The 18,844-nt window shown below is 40.9% G+C and overlaps 1 protein-coding gene and 1 long non-coding RNA gene across 2 annotated transcripts in view; one reads left to right on the top strand and one right to left on the bottom strand.

Moving 5' to 3' along the window:
- Positions 1 to 10,481, bottom strand: part of TMTC2 (transmembrane O-mannosyltransferase targeting cadherins 2) — a 232,453-nt gene extending 221,972 nt beyond the window's left edge. Inside the window, exon 1 of the mRNA XM_021528041.4 lies at positions 10,152 to 10,481. Within this exon, the coding sequence (XP_021383716.1) occupies positions 10,152 to 10,234 (83 nt within the window). The 5' untranslated portion in view covers positions 10,235 to 10,481. The remainder of the gene's footprint in view (positions 1 to 10,151) is intronic.
- The window catches only part of LOC116184745 (uncharacterized), a 47,261-nt gene continuing 31,786 nt past the window's right edge, over positions 3,370 to 18,844 (top strand). The window contains exon 1 of the long non-coding RNA XR_004149456.2: positions 3,370 to 10,107. This is a non-coding gene — a long non-coding RNA (uncharacterized LOC116184745). The remainder of the gene's footprint in view (positions 10,108 to 18,844) is intronic.

The following is an 18,844-nucleotide window of genomic DNA, read 5'->3' as shown; positions in this document are numbered from 1 at the left end:
AACTAATGTTAATTTTGCCAGAGCAACACTTTTCTTTCTTAAAAAAAATAAAAAACCAAAAACAAAACAACCCCCCCAGACAAAATGACCTTTAAAAGTTTCCTCAAGTACAATTGAAACTGTTTGAAGAAAATGAAACACATACACTGAAAATCATGGAATTTGTTACAAGGAAATTCTTATTATAATTCAAGAAATTGGAGTAAGAAAATACAGAGATAGAAGCATACCGTATTAAGAAGTAAATTCCTATGAACTGTACAGTGTTTCCTTTTTGGCATGCAAGCTAGAAGGAGGCCTGGAAAGCCAGAGAAAGGATAGCAGAATGGGAGCAACCTTGCTAGAGACTCACAAACCAAACTTCCAAACCAGAAATTATTTCAGACACTTGCCCAGGATGATTCACCAACTAAATACTGGCACCAAAACAGTGATATGGGCCAATACAGAGAGCCTTAATCCAGGATATAAATACTCTTATAATGTTAGTGATATCTAGAGTCCTAATGTAAAACACAAACTTGTTAAGATCCTGCCTCATATGTGAGTGTAATTTCTTCATCTTCTTATTAAAATATTAAAACAATCAACACCCTTGCTACTACTACAGTATCAAATACAAGAGCAGGTATGACAGCACCTTCACAGTCACATAGCTGTTGAAAGAGAGGATAAGAAAAGTCAGTGTTCCTTCAATTTTTCTTTACTTGAAAAAATATAAGATAAAAATAAAAGAAAAAATAAAATAAAATAATATATTTTTAAAAAGCATATGAAGCATGAAAAAAAGAGTATAGAGCAGAAGGTTCATAACCTACAGAACAACAGCTGCAAGTTCCACCCACAGAGTCACACTTGCACAATATAGGCTCCTCCTACTTCAGCAAGGGAAATACACAGTATTATTTGGAGATAGCAAACTTAGGAAAGTTACTCTAATGGCCAGAAGTGACTGCAGGCATCTCATCTGAATTTCCGACTCTATCTAATCCTCTTCTCAAAGTAGCCCACTACAAGTCCCTTCAAACAAAGGAGCCAGCCAAGCATAACTGATTCTGACCCAGAAAAGCTGACAGGCTGTGAAATGAAACCAAGAAGATTCCAATGTTTCCAAAGTGCTACAATATCACAAAGACTAAAAATACCAACAGGATCAGTCTGCAGAGGAGAAACTACTAAACAGCCTATAAAGGCACAGGCATTGTGTGCTTCAAAAGGAAGACTTTTAAGTGTATTATTTAATATACTGCTTTGCACATTGGGCAGCAAGAGCTCCCCATTGTCTTTTCAAAGGTCCACCACTGAAAACACGCTCTGAAAACAATATAAAACTATATACATATACAAAAGACTTGGAGAAACCAAAGTTAAAGTCACAGAAGTGGCAGATTTTTGAAATTAATTCCCACTTCAAGATTCCATGTGACAGTAAAACAAATCAGTCATTTACAAAAAAAAAAAATCAAATTATCCTGGATTAAGAATTCCAGTTCTCCCCAGTTTGCCTCCAAGATGTTGGTTATCACTTTATAATCCAGTTTGCATGTTTCAATGAAAAGTGTTGACTAAAACCCTGTCACTTGTATAGGTATTAATGTAGTAAAGAACTTCAACTCAACAACTCATAACCTTACTCATTACCTTAGGGCAGGCTGAGCCCTAAGCATGCTACCAAACACCTTTGGGAAACACCCTGGGGTAAAATGCAGGTACAGGAATTACCACATACATGGTTCCAAAACCAGCCACACACTGAATATTTATAATTTAAATGACAATGGAATAGACCTCCTCTGCCTACCTTCTAGAGGTAACTTCAGCACACAGCAATCTTTTCTCCACACAAGCTGGTTTCCTCCTGAAGTCTTTCATCTCCCATTGGAATCTGGACGAAGACATATCAAGGGGCTCTTTGATAAATGCATACAGTTTTGTGCTGTTGGCTGGATTTCGGGGGTTGGTTTTAACTGTGATATTCCATAATAAAGGACTTGGCTGACCCCTATCTACAGGTTTTTATTTTCCTTAATTCTTAAAGATCTATATAATGGACAATAACCAGTCACTCAGGCATTTTTCCTCTTCCCCCACTAAGTAATTGTGTCACCTTAAAACTGCTCCAAACATCAACTTTAGGAAACTATTTTTAGTTGAATAAAGCACTAATAAATACTCTTCCTATACTAGAACTCCATGCTGGCTTTTTAGTACCAGAGTAAAGAGCCATCACCAGCTTCAGTAGTTGCAGAGAAAACATAAAAGCTATTTTAAAAAACATCAACCAAGAAATATTCCTGCATAGAAATTGGAGGCTGGATGCTGCAAAGGCACTCCTGATGCATCATGACACTGGAAGCCCACACACTTAGCCAAGCACCACCTCCTAAATAAAAGTACCTAATTCACAGAGAGCTATACAACTTTGAGCTACATTCTCTTGTATCAGGGGGAGAGAAAAATCTTAGACAAGCAATTAACTCAAGTTACACTTAGAGCAGGTAGCCAAGCAATTGGAAACACTATGTACAGAAATGAAGTGCTATCTCTAAGCTGGAGCTGCAGATAAACACTTGCAGTGTATCTTTTAGTTAGGTATTTGAGAGTGTTCAGAGACTGGTTTCCCACCTAAACACTGGGTGCAGGTCATTCTACAGCAATGATGTGGAAGTGGCACACTGGAGTCTGGTTCCTGGGCCCAGCTTCCAGTTATTAACTGCTATATGTAAAAAGAGGTGAGAAGACTAGACAGAGATCTAGGAAGGGCATTGGCTGCTGTTGAGTGGGTTTGTTTCCATGACAATTTTGGTCACTGAACAGTGACCCTGTTTCAAGAGTTCAAGTCCTTTTCTAGAATTTAAGTATGCAAATTACCAAGCTGCATGAAAATAGCATCCAGGCACTGGCAGGGACTTCACAGCAATAGTTCTGCTACCAATTACTGCACTGTTCCCCGGAACAAGAATTGGACTAGCCAACTAAAGTGTGTACGAGCTAAAAATCATACTATCCTCCCATTAGCAAAATAGCCTAGAGTAGCACTAAATTCAGAAACACCCATCCTGGAGAGGGAACGCTAAATTCAAAAAAACATGTCCTCCCTTGAAACCCAGGCCAGAGGTCAGGCAGGGCTTCTGGGGTCTACTGACAAGTTGGTGAATAATAAAAGATTCCACAGACCCGACCAGTCATCTAGAAACAATGGTTTATACCATCATATAGAAAATCCCTGTTCAATCATCTGTCAGTCTCTGGCTTGCTGGGCCAGCTGGGACAGGGAATGCCGCTGAGACCAATGTGCTTAAATCCTGGAGAGAAGGAAATGACCTGAGGCAGTCAAGAGTGACCCTTGTTAATATATTAAGGAGCCTTTGTGGCTCCTTAATATAACCTGTCTAGCTCCGTTGGAAGAAAGATGCCACCAAAGGGAGGGTATCAAATTTTAGCATACAACAGAATTCTGGTTTTTAATATAATGATAGAACATATACCTACAGTATTCTTACAGCTTACACTGATTCTTAGCAGTTTTTGAAGCTTAATATGGGCCACTTGAATAAACCACTGGATAAAAAAAAAAAACCAAATAATTAAGATATAAAAGAAAAAAATCTTATGCTGAAAGCACAATATTTCCAGTAAAACAAAATGCAATTAAAAAGATGAAGAGGTAAAGGAAATAAGGGACATGATGACAGTAAATGAATACTATTTACCTCCAACTGAAACATGCCACTATTCTTGAAAAATTTCCTCATGAAGCCACTAGGACAATGAAGGCTAACAGAGTAGTTCACAGTATCCTAGGGAATATAAGAATTAGTATTCAAGGAAGCCACTTTTTCTCCCTCTTGAAGCTTAATCACACCAGGAATGGTCAGTGAACCATCATCGAGGAACCTTCCCCATTTACAGAGGCTGGGTCACAAAATTTTATTGGCTTCAAACACTTTGATTTGTGAATTTTATTTTTCTTTGAAGTAAAACAGCAATTGAGAGATTACTTGATCCTTGGCTGCTGCCCCAGAGATCCAGCTTGTTCCTTTGTTTCACAATCAGCTGTCACACAAAAACAGCAGCAACCCTGTGCTAGCCTGAAGCATCCTCTGAAGACAGAGCCAAGTGCATGTTGCTGCCTTTGGAGATGACTGCCATAAGCCATTCACAGGTTCACAAAATATTTCAACTGTCCTGAAGTAACAAACTGAGCAGTAGTGTTGACATGTTAAGTAATATTATGGATGGCATTCCAAAAAAACACTTTCCTCTGACTGTTCGAATTTCATTCACTGACAGGCTAGCCTTTGGGGAAAAATGGTTCACTATGGAGCTCTGCAGAGGGTGAAACTGGAAAAGAAATTGCAAAAATTACACACTCTTAGAGGGACTGCCTGCACAAAATATAACACATCTTAAGTCTGGATGGCCATCCTGAGATAGGATAAGCACCTGATCTAGCAGATGTGAAATGAAATCCTATTGCCATCCTGACTTAAACAACCTGTCCACAGAACAAGCTCCTACTCAAAAGGATCATAAGGAGAGTTTATATGATCAGTTGCCCCAAGTGGAAAAGCAGAAGGAGTCAAAGGTTGCCAAGCCCTAAGGAAAACAATAGGTTCCACAATCAAGAGAAATTTCAAAATTTATTTTAAAACTTTTAGCATAAGGTTCAGGTCTCCAAATAAAATGCTTCCACCTTTCAAACAACCATTTCAGACAAAAATTAGGGTTAAAAGAACAGAGAAGGAAACGGGTATTTTCAAAAGGCTTCTTTTCCAACAAAACAGACAGTTATCCCAAAACCTAAGTAAAGGCCATAAAATATCCAGAAATAAAATGTTTTAAAAATCTAACATAAAATACTGACCCAAAGAACAGATTCACTGCTACATAATTAACAATAAGCATCTCCACCTTCAGATTTAGTTCATTTCCCCAGCTTTTTTTTTGGAGTAACTCTCACCACAGGTTGCCAGCAGTCTTGCATCAGTTTCAGCATCAAATATTTCAGCTGAAGAAAGAAACTAAATAAACAAACAGCAAAGTCTGATTCAGTCAACTTCACAGCAAAAAAGAATAAAAGAAAGAAACAAACATAGCAGCAAACAAGGGAAGGGCAAACTTCCAGATGAGGGAAGCAAAGGAGCTCTAATTCATCACTCTTGCAGCTATCAGATGGTTAACAAATTGAGATGAGATACTTCTGAGCCTTTCAACGACTTTCGCTCTGGCAAACTTAAAGGATTCAGAAGTGCAGCTGGAATACATATGGGAGATGTTGGAGAAAGTTGATCATTTGAATTTGTAACTCCATTGTGTGCTGGAAGAACTTCCTGCAGATGAGGCACATCACATCAGCGACTCGGGGAGACTCTCTGTCTGCTAACAGGCATTAATTTATTCTCTGAACCAGCTACCAGAGGTGACATGCTTTATGTTACTGTTACATATGCAACAAGAATCTTAAAATAAAGCCAGTGGGGACATAATTTCTTTTTTGCTTTCTAAAATCTCTACACTACAGCATCTCAAATGGAAAAAAAACCCCCAAAAACCAAAACAAACCACCCACCAATATTTTGATGAAACTAAGATTTCACATTTGGATCAAAGTGTTTTATTCAACATAATTTTTTATGCAGAAACCATTTTTAAATCAAAAGCTGAATACGTATTTAGATTATGTTCAGCATTTAAAAAAGAACTGGTATTAATAGACTATGATTGTGCCAGGTTCATCCAATTAGGCAATCAGTTACCAGTTCACTTGGTTAATGTTCAGCTACAACACAAACTCAACTACAAACCTTTACTACACAGCCTAAGTTACTCAAGCATCTTCTCCAAGTTACCTTTACTCCTTTATGAATATGTTAAAACTCCTGTTTCAAATAAAAATTATCTTTATGGTGGTTTCAAAATTAGCATGCAGAAAATGGAACAGAGGGGACAAAGGGAAAACACTATAGAGAAAGCACATCAGTCCCTGTCTCCCCATCACCAACCTCACTCCTGGAATTCAGAAGATTGCAGCTACCTGCAAAACGGAGCTACTAAAAGCTACTGGAGAGGTGTACGTGGATCTGAAAAATTGAGAAGATGACAAAAAAGGGCCATAAAAATCACAAATGTAAACTAATAATCAAATATATACACACACAACAGGGAAACAGATGGCAAGTAATTTTCCCCAGTGCACTTACACTTGTTCTTCTAGTGCACGTATTTGGGTCACTTGCTAGATTAAATCTCATGTGGCAGACCCAACAGAGGTCCTGTCAAATGTGTATGGGCTCAGCCTGTTTTAAAATGATGCAAGTCTGACACTACAGGGTGAAAACATTTAACAGTCAACACAGTCTGGAATATTGCTCAGCGACTTTGAAACAGGGCTAATGAATATTTTCTACTACCAGCAAGGCTGCCCCAAACAGGCCTGCTACATAAAATGCAGTGTAAGCTAGAGAAATCTGGTCTGTGCTACCAAATTTCATGGAAGAGCCCTACACAGACAGAGACAAATCTGTACACATTTTCCAGAACACTGATTTTGACAATGTGTCACTGAGACAATACATCACTCAAGGTTAAAGCTTTCTACCATACTCTCCCTAAAATATGCCTTTCTTTTGAGATTTAGAAGGACCACCTCAACAGATGAGCTCCTTTTGCCATGTCCACCATAACAATGCATGACCTCAGACACGCAGAGCACTAATCTTCCCCTCCCCAGCTATAAACTGACAGTGCCCTGTCTTAGTCAGCACATGCCACATGAAGGATGACAGCTTCAGTGTAAGGCACCTGCAGGTCAAATTGCCAGGTGGGCTGGTGGGGCTTAAATGGTAGGCAAAAATGGTCATGTCTATGTGTAAACATAATTGTAGCATAGCAATGGGTCTCCCTCCTGTAATATTGGTAGATACTAGCACGAAACACTAACTGTGTGTGAAGAGACTAGCCCCTACTTAATCTGGCAAGAAACTGGATTTAACACAGTGCAACAAGCAGTATCTTCAACACATCTGCAGGAATGGAAATTGCATTTCTCTCTACCATGTTACCAGTTTCAAGATGATTTTGCTTAACAATAAATCATGTTTATTAACAAGCAATATGAGCTACTTTGGCATCAAATACCCCCCCCTCTTCATTCATCTCTTGTTTTAAGTTATTACATATCACATACATCTTCAAATAAATAAGTAAAAAGAGGGGGAAAATATGTCTGTTTGCTCCTAGCTGAACAAAGAGGTTTGAGCTGGGGAGGTGAAACTCTCAGTAATAATCTACACACATAACTAGGAAATATCACAGCTGTCTGTAAAAATTACAGTGGCAGGAACAAGGGTGGCAAAAGCTTTTGTTTTCTAGGTCTACATCTACAGAACAAAAAAAAAAAATCCAACAACACTGGCTCTTGTGTTTTGAAACTAACTAGAAACTGACAAGTGACACTTTCATTCATAGTAATCAGTAAGTCAACTGCTTAAAAATATTATGTGCAATATACCTGCTTAGCCTGAAAGAAATGAGTTAATGACAAAAAGTAAGAACATGTACGTTTGCTCACTCAGCTTCCTCAGGCTTAAAATTCATGCTATTCCAGTTCAAATGGGTAAAGGGTGGGAAACAAAATATTGAATCCTTTGGTAAAGAGTCAAAGCCCAGACTACAATCAAGTTTGTTATATCACTGTCCAGAGCCTTTAGTTTGGTGCCGTGCTGCTGCTAAAATATTACATCTTACCATTGGAAAATTGATTTTGCTATGAGAAGTTTTATGATGCCACTTAATCTTGCCCAACCTACATAAAAAATATAGAAAGCAATTACAGACACCCTTTATGTAGTAAGTTTGATCACTATATTAAAAAGACAACAGTTGATGTAATTTCAATATAATAGCAAAGGAAGTAGAATAAAAACCAAGGCAATATGCTGCCCTCCTGAAACAAGACATTGCTGGTTCCCAGCTTAAATGCATAATTTTGGTTCAGTTCAAGTTAGTAGCACAATCCATCTCCTACATGGAGGGCTGTGTCCTGCAGCTCCAGCATCAACCTCCTTTTCTACTGTTACATTTCAAGCCAGCTCCTGAAGGGCAGCAAGATTCTGTGATTACAGTTAAAAGAATAGTTTGGGTCTGAGCCTACCTCTTTGAAGAGATAAACCTTTCTAGTTCAACAATTACTAACATAAAACAGCCCCTTCTGCCTTGTTCCTTCCAGTGTTGCCATTGAAAAACAGCCTAATTAGATGACCCCACATACTGATATGCCATTAACTGGCTTTCAGAGCACTCTAGTCAAAGCCTAAATCTTAGCTACAATGATGAGAAGTACTTTATTTAGTTAATAGGTAAGCACATGAATAAAGCAGTCTTTCAAACACCTTTTAAACAGTGTGAGATTAGTACTAGCAAAATCTGTGTGTGATTATCTTTTCCACACTTTCAGAGATGACACTCAAATACTTTTTTCTAACTGCATTAAAGCACACTCAGGCAAGATCAGGAGTAATCTTGACCTCCACATCAACAGAAAGTACTTCATACTGCTTTCCATGCCTAGTCCATTTGAACTAGCCTGCAGGACAGGCTTTTAACCTTGTGCTTAAACAACCCAGTTTTTGCCCAAACGTTGCAATATATGCTATGTAGGATTATGTAAATATTCCACAACTCCTGCAGTTTTTAACTATAATAAGCAGGCTTAAAATAGCGTCACTGTATCAAAATATTCACTATTTTCCATTGATCCAATTCAGACCTCACATTTCAGGGCAACAGCAGACTTTTCTCTTTTATTGTTTATGAATGAAGCTTCAAAACTTTCAAATAGGTTTAAGAAAAATCACTTAGAAAATTGGAAGACTCACAGAAACCTAAAACCACTTAATTGCTCGCAAGGCTTCAAGTACATGTAAATGACCTGGAAGGCTGAAGCCTGAATTGCCACATTCTGCAGCCAACTCTGCTCCCAGCCAGGGACCTATACCAGGACTAACACTTGGCATTTGCTTCCAGTATAATAGGTTTAATAGTAGCAAGCCTTGAAAACAGCGGGGAGTATTCTGGAAGCGGTGACAGATCTTCAACACGGCAGGTGCACTGTAATACCGCTTAAGGGAGGAAAATTCCAAGTTTAGTAACTAATTACTGCAGGACAGGCAGGTTATTTTCCAAGGCAAATGCCTAATCAAAGCCGCATTTGACCCTTTCGAATCCCATCAGCGCGCCGGAAAGTTCAACTGTGCAGCAAACATCATCCTGATCAGGCACATCCCTCACCCCACCTCGCCGTGCTTCTTCCCCTTCCCTCCTCTCACACCAAAGGCACCAGCCCCGCCTGACAGCTGCTCAGGGAGTTCGCTGGCACCGCGAACCTGAGCCATGCCGCTCACACACCCACCCGGGGCACTCCTCGCTCCCTGCCCCGCACGCGTGGCCGCTCCCGCAGGATCCCAGCCGCGCTGCCGGGATGGGACGAGCCCGGCGGAGCCCCCCGCTCACCCGCCCCCGGGGCAGACGGTCGCTGCCCACGGAGGAGAGAGGCTGACGAAACGCTGTCAAAGTCAATCCCGGCTCACTTTTTGGATGGTTTAATTCCAATGGAGCATAAATCACCCCAGGACGGTTAATAAGTTTAGCCAGGCGTGCTGCTCTCCCTAATAATACATTATAATTATGCATCTGTTTTAAATGCGATCAGATTAAGTCACCGGAAAAAGCACAAATCGGAATTTCGCCCGACTAAGAACAGCGCCTTTCCGCAGCTCCGGCGGGCAGGTACGGCCAGGAGAGGAGCAGGTGGGCAGCCTGGTCTCCAGCCCGGCGGCCGCCCAGCGCAGCCCGGCAGCGCACGGCAACTTCCCGCGGGCGCTCGGTGCCGGCGGAGCGGGGCAACGGGACGGGAGGCGGCCGGGCACGCCGCTGACACCGCGCATAAGGGACCAGCCCAGCCCAGGACATGCCAACTTGGATGGGCGAGTCCCTTCCCGCTCCGTGGGGCTGGAGAGGACCGAGTCCGAGCCGCCAAAGCCCCGGCACCCTCCGGCGCCGCCCCGGGCAGCAGGACGGGGGAGGCCGAAGCTCCGCTCCCGACAGGTGAGCAACCCCTGCCCGCCCAGCCCCGCCGCTCCCCGCCCTACCTGTCATCGTAGCAGAAGTCGGCGCTCAGGGTGTTGAGGTACAGGGCGAGCCCCAGGGCGCTGCTCAACAACTCCGCGATCATCTCTCCGCCTGCCACCGCCGCCGCCTCTCGCACCGGGGCAGCCTCCTGCCCTGCCCGGCCTCCCGCGCCAGCCCCGCCGCCCCTGCCTCCCGCGTTCCGCGCCCCCCGGCACCGCGGGGCGCCGCTCCGCGCTCCGCCGGCGGCCACAGCCTGACGGCGTCCCCCGCTCCGCCGCCCCTACCCCATGGCAGCGGGGCGATCGGCGGCGACAGCGGAGCGGGGCTGAGCGGAGCGGGGCGCGGCTCCGGCTCCCGCCTTCCTCCCGCGGCGCCCCGGCGCTGCCGCAGCTCCGTTCTCCGCCCGCGCCCCCCTCGCTGCCGAGCCGGGCGCCGCCGCCGAGGCTCTGGGAGCGCCCGCGTGGGGCGCCCCGGGCTCCCACCGCGCCTGCGCGCGGGCCCGCCCCGCGCCGCCCTCCGCGCCCGCCCCGCCCCGCCCCGCGCGCCGGCGGCGGAGCCGGCCCCGCGCCCGCTCGGGCTGAGGGGGCGGGCGGGCCGCGGCCGGGCCGCGTCTCGCTGCCAGCTGGGCGCAAGCAGCGCTTGTTTTCCTTCCCCCTTTGCCGTTTTCCTGGTCCATTCTGGTTTTGTCTTTGACTTTTTTCCCGTTTCCTCTGTTCCCCTTTTCTCTTCTTCCATTTCCCGTCTTTATTTTCCTTGTTTTCCTGTTTCTCTTTTTCCCTCGTTTTTTCTTTTTACTCAGCCGTGCTAAATAGGTCAGGTTAGTAGCAGAGAGAAAGGCTATAGCTGTATTGGGGATGGGATGCTAGAGCAGGGGCTCCACACTTGCCCACAGCAGTCTATCAGTGTGAGCATCCATAGGGAGCGCTTAGCTTAGCTCACAGTTAAGCTCACAGTTAAACTTGGCGGAGAGGGTCGGAAACAAACACGCTCCAAGGCAAGGAGTGCTGCAAGCTGGTGCTCCCTCAGGACAGCCCCGCAACTGCTTCCCACGAGAGGAGGGGTGGGTATAGCCAGAGATGCACCCTTTGAGTAGAACAGATAAATACACTGGAAAGGAAAGCCAGCTGTGGAAAATAATGCACTGACACCAGCTTCCAGAATTCATGAGATACAGAGGCATGAAGTTATGGAAAGGATTTGGGTCCATCCAGCTGATTTTTTCTTTTTTATGGAAAAATTTTAAAACACTGTCTCCTTTTGTTGCTAGCCAGTCCTTTTATATAACTATTTCTGCATGATTTCCATCAAGCGACACATAATGCTGTCCCAGAAGAATGGGAGTCTGTTCATTGGGGAACTTTTAATTAGTTTTCTTTCTCCCCTATGTGATTATTTAATGCTGTTCTTTGCAACCTCAAAATATAAGAAGTACATTAAGACCTCTTTTCAAGCAATGCTCAGAGTGCTCCTGGGAAGTCTGCCCCAAGTGTCACAAACATCTCAGCTGCTTCTACTTATATTCAGGGAATGTGTTACCACCATCAGTGGCAGTAATTGCAGGGAGGGTGCATTTTTTTTCAGAACATTAAAGCTTGAGGGGCCTTATTGAACCCATTAGCAGATCACATTGATCTGGCATTAAACTTTTCAGCCTGAAGCACTGAGCATAGTAATCTAGATTTTAAAGAGTTGGTACTCTTCATCAGAAGACCTGTGATCCTTCCTTTCAGACACCAATTCTCAATATGATTCTGGACCTACTGCCAAGATCCCAGACATCATGACTTAGTCCTCCTTGCTGCAGTGGAATTGCTGAATTCACACACTAGGTTTGTACAGCTCCTTCTGTAGAACATCCTAATAAACTCTGCATAAAAAGCAGTATAATTGCTGCTGAGTCATAGTGGCAGAAGCCTCTTGTTATCCATCAAAAGCATATATATTTTTTTCTTCAAAGAGTAGGACTACAGACTTGGGAATATGAGGTCTGGCAGAAAAGCTTTAGAAACAAAATAGATCCTCCAGGAAAAAAAGTTTAACAAAGCCAGGCACTGTCTAATAAAAGCAAGTGTCAAGAAAGGGTGGGATGAAATGTGTAGACTGTATAGAGAATGCTTGTTCCCCAGGACATCACAGTGCTCCAGGGTGACTGGAAACAGACTGTCCAAGTAGATTTATCTACACTACAAGAATCCACAAAGTCTGTGTCTTGCAGACACATTTCTTGTAGAAACAAAGGGCAAGTTTCCTCCCAATGGCAAGAGCTGTTTCCAGTGGAGATAGCCTACTTTGTAGAAAGATAGAGATGGCAATATGTGCATGCAGCACCTCACTTGTCAGCTCTAGAACTCCACAAACTGGGCCACGCAGGGGCAGAAGCCAGAAAGAGCCAGTGCAGAAACCTGGAGAAAAATTGAATATAAAAACTATTGACCCTGATTAAACAATGCCACAAAAGAAAACAAGAGGATAGAAATCATAAAAGAATCATAAAATAATTCCTTCTCAGAGTTAGTTAAAAGTATTAAATGCATGTAGTAATGAACAACATTATATTTTACTGTATCATTGAGAGATATCAGACAACATTCTGATAGCAGATTTACAATGTAATGTACAGGAACCACAAGGTGTCAGAAGAGCTATTTTAGAAGTTCAGATCTGTCATTAAGCAGATATTTTGAAAACAGCCTTCACCTCCAGAAAGTCACAGGCTGTGGTGCCAGGGAAGAGAGGTGCAGGGTTGTAATAACACATAATAATAACAACAGTAATTTTGAAGATAACTAGAGTTACATAGTCAAACAGCTGATCTACTGTGTAGAGCCTAGTAGACAAATTCACTTTGTTTTGCTTTATTGCAAATACAACAATCAAAGTTATCTGTTTTAATACCAGTTGGGAAATTTCTTCATTAAAGACATTATGGACTCTGAATCACCGTGCTACAAGAGATTTCACCTAAATGGTGCCTGAAAGATCAAGTTGTGGCACAGCATGTAGAAATACATTTCTGTCACAGTGACAGATTTGGTTAACTGGTCACTGACTATGAGACTTTAAATGTCAGGGTAATGCATGTGGTACAGATCCCTCAATAAATTAGATTAGATTAGACACCTCAATTTCTATACACTGGGTTCATTTGCTAGAGCTTGTAAAAAATATTTGTGCCAACTTCCTTAAAGCATCTGAGAAGATAAAGGCTAACCCCTTGAGAGCTGCTAGGGGTTTTGATTAGAATGAGGCAACTGGATATTAAATGTTACTATAGGAATAATTAAGTGGAATTTTTCATTTTTTTGCCAGTTCTTATGCTCAGATACCATCAAAGAAGTATCATAACATACTGTGCCTAATTTTGAACAATCTAAACAAAACCAAAAATGTAGCTTAATGAACTTCAGAAATGTAAACTTTGATCCATTTTGAAATATTCATGCAGTCAAGAATAAACTGGTGTTATCTAAGGAAGGAAAAAAATATTTTATTTGATCAAAAGTGGAGAAAGAGAAGTAGAGGAGAATGCTTTAGCCAAGTGCTGCTTTCACAATTAGTCACTGATCCTTAGAGGTAATGTTGTTGGATTTTGTGGACTAGGATCCAAGCTGTTGTTTTCCTTTCATGCTAACAAGATCATGTTAATCTTCAAAGACACCAGTATTTCTGCTTTCTCTACAAAATTGCTTTTGGGTTTTGGGTTTTTTTGTTTGTTTCATTTTTGTTTTTGTTTTTGCTAGGGTTATGACAATAATAGTATCAGCAATGACAGCCAAAGTAAAAATATTTTGCGACTCCAAAGCTGTAAAATTTCATGGAAATCTGTATGAAATATTGTAGATATGACAGTAAAAATTAAACAGATGCAGGAAAAACAAGCACACACAAGACTTGCATCAGTACTTGGAAGAGATTTTAACTGAATATATTTCTTAAGGATGTACATTTCTGGGAGGCACCAGTTCCTACTTTAGATCAGTCTGTGGAGCTAGAGTATTGCTACAGAACTGGAGAGAGAGAGAGGTGCAGAGAAAGGGAGAGAGAAAACCAATGCATTTTTAACTTGACTTAATCTAATTATGCAGACTCTCTCTACAGAGGAAAAAAAAAAAAAAAAAAGATTGTTCAAGGGAAGTTTCTTATATGCACATAACATGCAGGAGCATTTGTATGACTCATAGGTGAGCATATCTCAGTGGCAGAGAAAAAGGTAATTTTTAGTCTCTTGAATTTTCAAGGATTATTTTCTTAATATTGCTTCATTCTAGACTAATCCTAATCTGCTTTGCATATTTATCTACCATGTCCTTTGAGATAGCTTAAAGAGAGATCAAAAAGAGTTTTTAATCTTTCTTGTTCAGAGTAAGTTGACAGTATAAACTTACTAAATGCAGATATGTCTATTTGTCATCTCCCAGAACATGATCCTCTTACTGTTTTTCTCATGCTTTATAAAAAATATCAATATGCCTGCTTTTGTTTTTGGTTTTTAGATTTTATTTTTTTAGTTTCATTTTGTTAGGTTGGGTTTTTTTTTTACTTTTTTTTATCAAAACAAGAATACAGCTAGAAATACAGCTTCATAGAAATACAGATTCTTAAAAAATGGCTCTGGAAGTAAATTAGAATTAACCTAATTTTATTACAGGTGGAAATCAAGGCAACTGGCATTTGTATCAGTTTATCCAAACCATATGAGAACTCTACAGCAGAAGAGGAATCTATCCAAGGTCCCAGCCATGATTCCAAGTCATTCATTTGCTTTCATCATGAGATCATCCTTCCATTCACAGTAATTGATATTTCCTTAGACAAAACACAATGGAATTATCTTGGGGATTAATTTGGCCTAGGACACTAATTCTGAGAAAAGTTCTACTTGACAGATGGATGCCTGCAACATTACCAAGAGGTCTGTGGTGTGCAGCCTGGATTTTGTGCAGGTGGAGGATAGGGACTATGAGCTGTGTATCATATCCTGCCTCTCATCATTTCTTGGCAGCTGTATTGCCCAGTAGATAGAAAAGTTTCATCAGCAGCTGAAAATCTGTTCCTTGTCATCTTCCTTCCCATAGAAAGAAGCGAATCATTGTGCTGTCCATAAGTCTTTTACTTTTCAGGCTATTGACACTTCCCTTGTGATGGAGATGTTGAAAGACAGTTTTTACTGTAGATCTGTCTACTTCTACTTTATTTGTCCTTCAAATGTACAACCTGGGATATTGGCTGTGGAAACTGGACAAAAAAATAATACATCTCTGTGGCAGCAAGATCAGATCTTCATCCCACAGCAGAGCAAAAGCAGCCAAAGATGCAAGTGTAATTTCCACCTCAATCCCTGCAGATTTTCTATGGAATAACCTAATTTATTTCTTTACCTCAGTACAATCCTGGCTTCCTCTGTATAAGCATGAACTAAAGCCAGGAAAACCATGATTACTCTTATTTCAGAGGGAATATGTCAACATTACCAAAACATATCTAACACCAGCACAAGCACACTTCTCAAGAGTTAAATAAACAAGGCGAAATTATTATAGGCTGTAAACCTTTGAACTCCTCTAAACAGAGTCAGTTTTATTTTTCATAGTAATATTGGAACTAAATGACATTTTTTTACTGCAATATAGATAAGCCCAGAGAGGATAATTCAAGTAGTTCTAGGTTCTTAATTAACAATATAGCAGAAACACAACTAAATTAGCAGGAATTAATGTTTCTTCTCATCTTGCTCATTTTGAGAAATCCATCTCTGTATACATGAAATCCTGAATTAAAATCTCAGATGGCCTCTATCTCCATACTTCAAAATATAATTAGCACATGCTAGCAATAAAGTCACATTAAATTTAATTTTTAATTAAATAAACACATTACTGCATTTTTAGTGGTTTAAGGGCATTTCTACGTTGATTTAGAGATAAGGCAAATTTTTCTTTTATTTTCAGATATGGTAAAATGCAAAATATGAAACATGTGAAAGTTTTTTTTATACACAAGATTTGTAGCAGAAGTTTAATCAGTCCAGTGGAGCATTTGCAGCTTTTAAGTGATGCACTGACTCAGGAAATGCAGGTGACCCAGATTTCTCTCCTGCTGTATCATACAAACAAATAAACAGAATTGTATACTTTCTGTGAACAATGAGTTGATTGCTTGGCTACTGGCTATTGCATATAGATGGTGGATTCCAGTTACATTGATGTGTGCCATAGGATGCAGTGAAATGAAGGTTATAATCTCCAGTTACACACCAAAAATAAAATTCTTTGGAGACTCCATACCAGTACTTTTCCCTCCCATGTACATTGGCAGAGAGGAGAGAATTCCCCGTGTTTTGCAAAATAGCAGCTTTCTAATTTATTTAATCTCTTCTTATTTTCATTCTAGTAATGTTTTCTTACTTTGTTTGCTTGGGAAAGCATACTTTGGAAAATAGACCTAGTTATATCTTCCATGAAATTTACCATCACCAAACTGGCCTGTCTATACCAAGGTGTTTGCACACTGGTAATAGCAAACTTGGACTTTGATCAATCTCTAGCAACCTTGAGGAAAATTTACCATCATAAGATTGTTTTCTTATAATTTTTAGATAAAGATGGTAAAAAGAATGTTTTTTCTTTTTAATTCCATTCATAAGTTTTGGAAAACAGCAATGTTCCACTGAATACATCTCATGGAAAATATTACTTCCTGTGTTAAGGCCTTAATTTAGTTTCCTCAATCTGCTAATGAGTAAGACATGCAACCTCCATGATCAACAAAAGGATATTCCCATATGCTGGCTACCATGTGATTAAATCCTTATTTTGTAGGGCAGGTACATTGCCAGAGATTTTGGATCATGTTTGCAGCTGGTATAACTTGTCATATCTTCAGCAGAACTGTTGCAGTTTCACTCATCTAGTGTCTATTCCTTAATACAGATTGAGGCATGAAAAGAGATAAACAGGTCTAGAGATTGTTGACATTTTAAATTCCTTCCTACCATATTTTGCACAAGAAAGAACATTAAATTTGGCTATGTAAATAGAAGCCAGATTTTAAAATAGCCAGGTTCTCTTATGCATCAAGGAGAAAGAAGGATATAAACCAGAATTATTGGCTTTCTGTGATATTTTATATTCAATTTTCTCTTGTTACATTCATGCCATGTAATTGCGTGCACATGTGTACATGCGTGGTCCTTATTGTGCAGGGTTACAGCCAGATTCTTGTTCACATGCCAGAGCTCTACCAGGGGTTCGGGGCGCGCGGCCTTTATTCTGTGTGCAGCAATGAATGCTCCTTCCTATATCTGCCAAATGCATGGTTTGATCCCATTGATATCTATTTGGCATCAGGCTGTTACTCACTAACCCTTCACCACAGCTATTAATCACACAAACATGCAAGGTAGTCTGCTGGTTGTCGTGCGCTGTTAAAGTCCATCACTGAAATACATTTTCCCAGGTGATTCCTGCCTCTCCAGCCTATTCCCAGCACCCACAACATATAGAGGCATTCAAATTGCCGGGCATATTCCAACTGTTTTGAATAAACTGTCTTTACCTCAGAGTTACCCCCTCTTTCTCTGGACTCACCCTCGGCACTGCACAGTTGTACATTGCAATATATTTCAACGAGGGACTTGGAAGAAACCCACATATTTTAGAATGCCATTTTGAAAATTTAACTCACTGCAAATTCTTCATTCTTCTTATGGTTTGATCTCAGAGACTTGCCTAATTTGGGCTGGTTTAGACACTTTCCATTAGCAGCAGCAGATGATAGCTGGCTGAAGGGTTCCTGTGACACAATCCTCTGTGTGTACAAATAGCCCACAAACAGCCCACAAAGTACTTTTTCCCCATGGCCACAACTGGAATCGGATAAGAAAAAAAGTTCTTTATTTGCAATTCCAACCCTCCTTCAATAAGAATTCAACTTTGATAGGGTTCTGACAAGTTAATCATGAATATTGCCAGATAAACATTTCCCTGGGGATACCAAGCAGCACCAGCCAGGCAAAAGGACTACCAAACAAGACTCCAAAAGTACTACTGGTAACACAAGAGCTTTACCAGCAATAAGGAACTAAGCCATGAGGCAATTTAGTGAACGAGGAGCAAATCCTTATCTAACTTACATCTTTATTGCTTTGGTACAAAGGCACCAAAGCTGGTGTGGCTTACATGGGGTATCTGTAAATGTATCTCCATCTTTGCCATGCGTTCTATGGGAAGAGTGCTATAATGTTATTTATACACACACCAAAAAGAGAAATGTCTAATTTTTGCACATATTTGAACTGAGATACAGAGAAAACTTCTGATGGTCTCTATAACATGCTTTCTAAAAGCAAACCTTCAGTGGCAAAACATATAGAATAACAAATTATTTTTCAGTAGAAAAAACAAACTCCTGTCACAGGGACACATTTGTCTGATTCATATTCTCCAATGTTCACTTTTATTGCAGCTTTTAAAGCCAAATGGTTTAGTTTGAGTTTATAAGTTTTCTGATGTTTAAAGTTTGGCAGTGGATAGACAAAAACACTCACATAGCAGAGGATGTGATGGAAAAAAAGGGAGAACAGGGTTGCAGTGCTGAGCTCAGGGTCCTGCTGCAGGCAATTCTGGAGGCCAGTACCCATTATATGACGTGCCCATTTTCCCAGTTATATTCCTCAAGGTATTTCTTCTGGTGTTCCTATCACAAAATCTGGTGC

Source organism: Lonchura striata, chromosome 1A (genome assembly GCF_050655825.1).
Source record: "Lonchura striata isolate lonStrDom1 chromosome 1A, ASM5065582v1, whole genome shotgun sequence".
Classification (NCBI taxonomy): Eukaryota; Metazoa; Chordata; class Aves; order Passeriformes; family Estrildidae; genus Lonchura; species Lonchura striata.
This window is presented reverse-complemented; position numbering and strand designations above follow the sequence as displayed.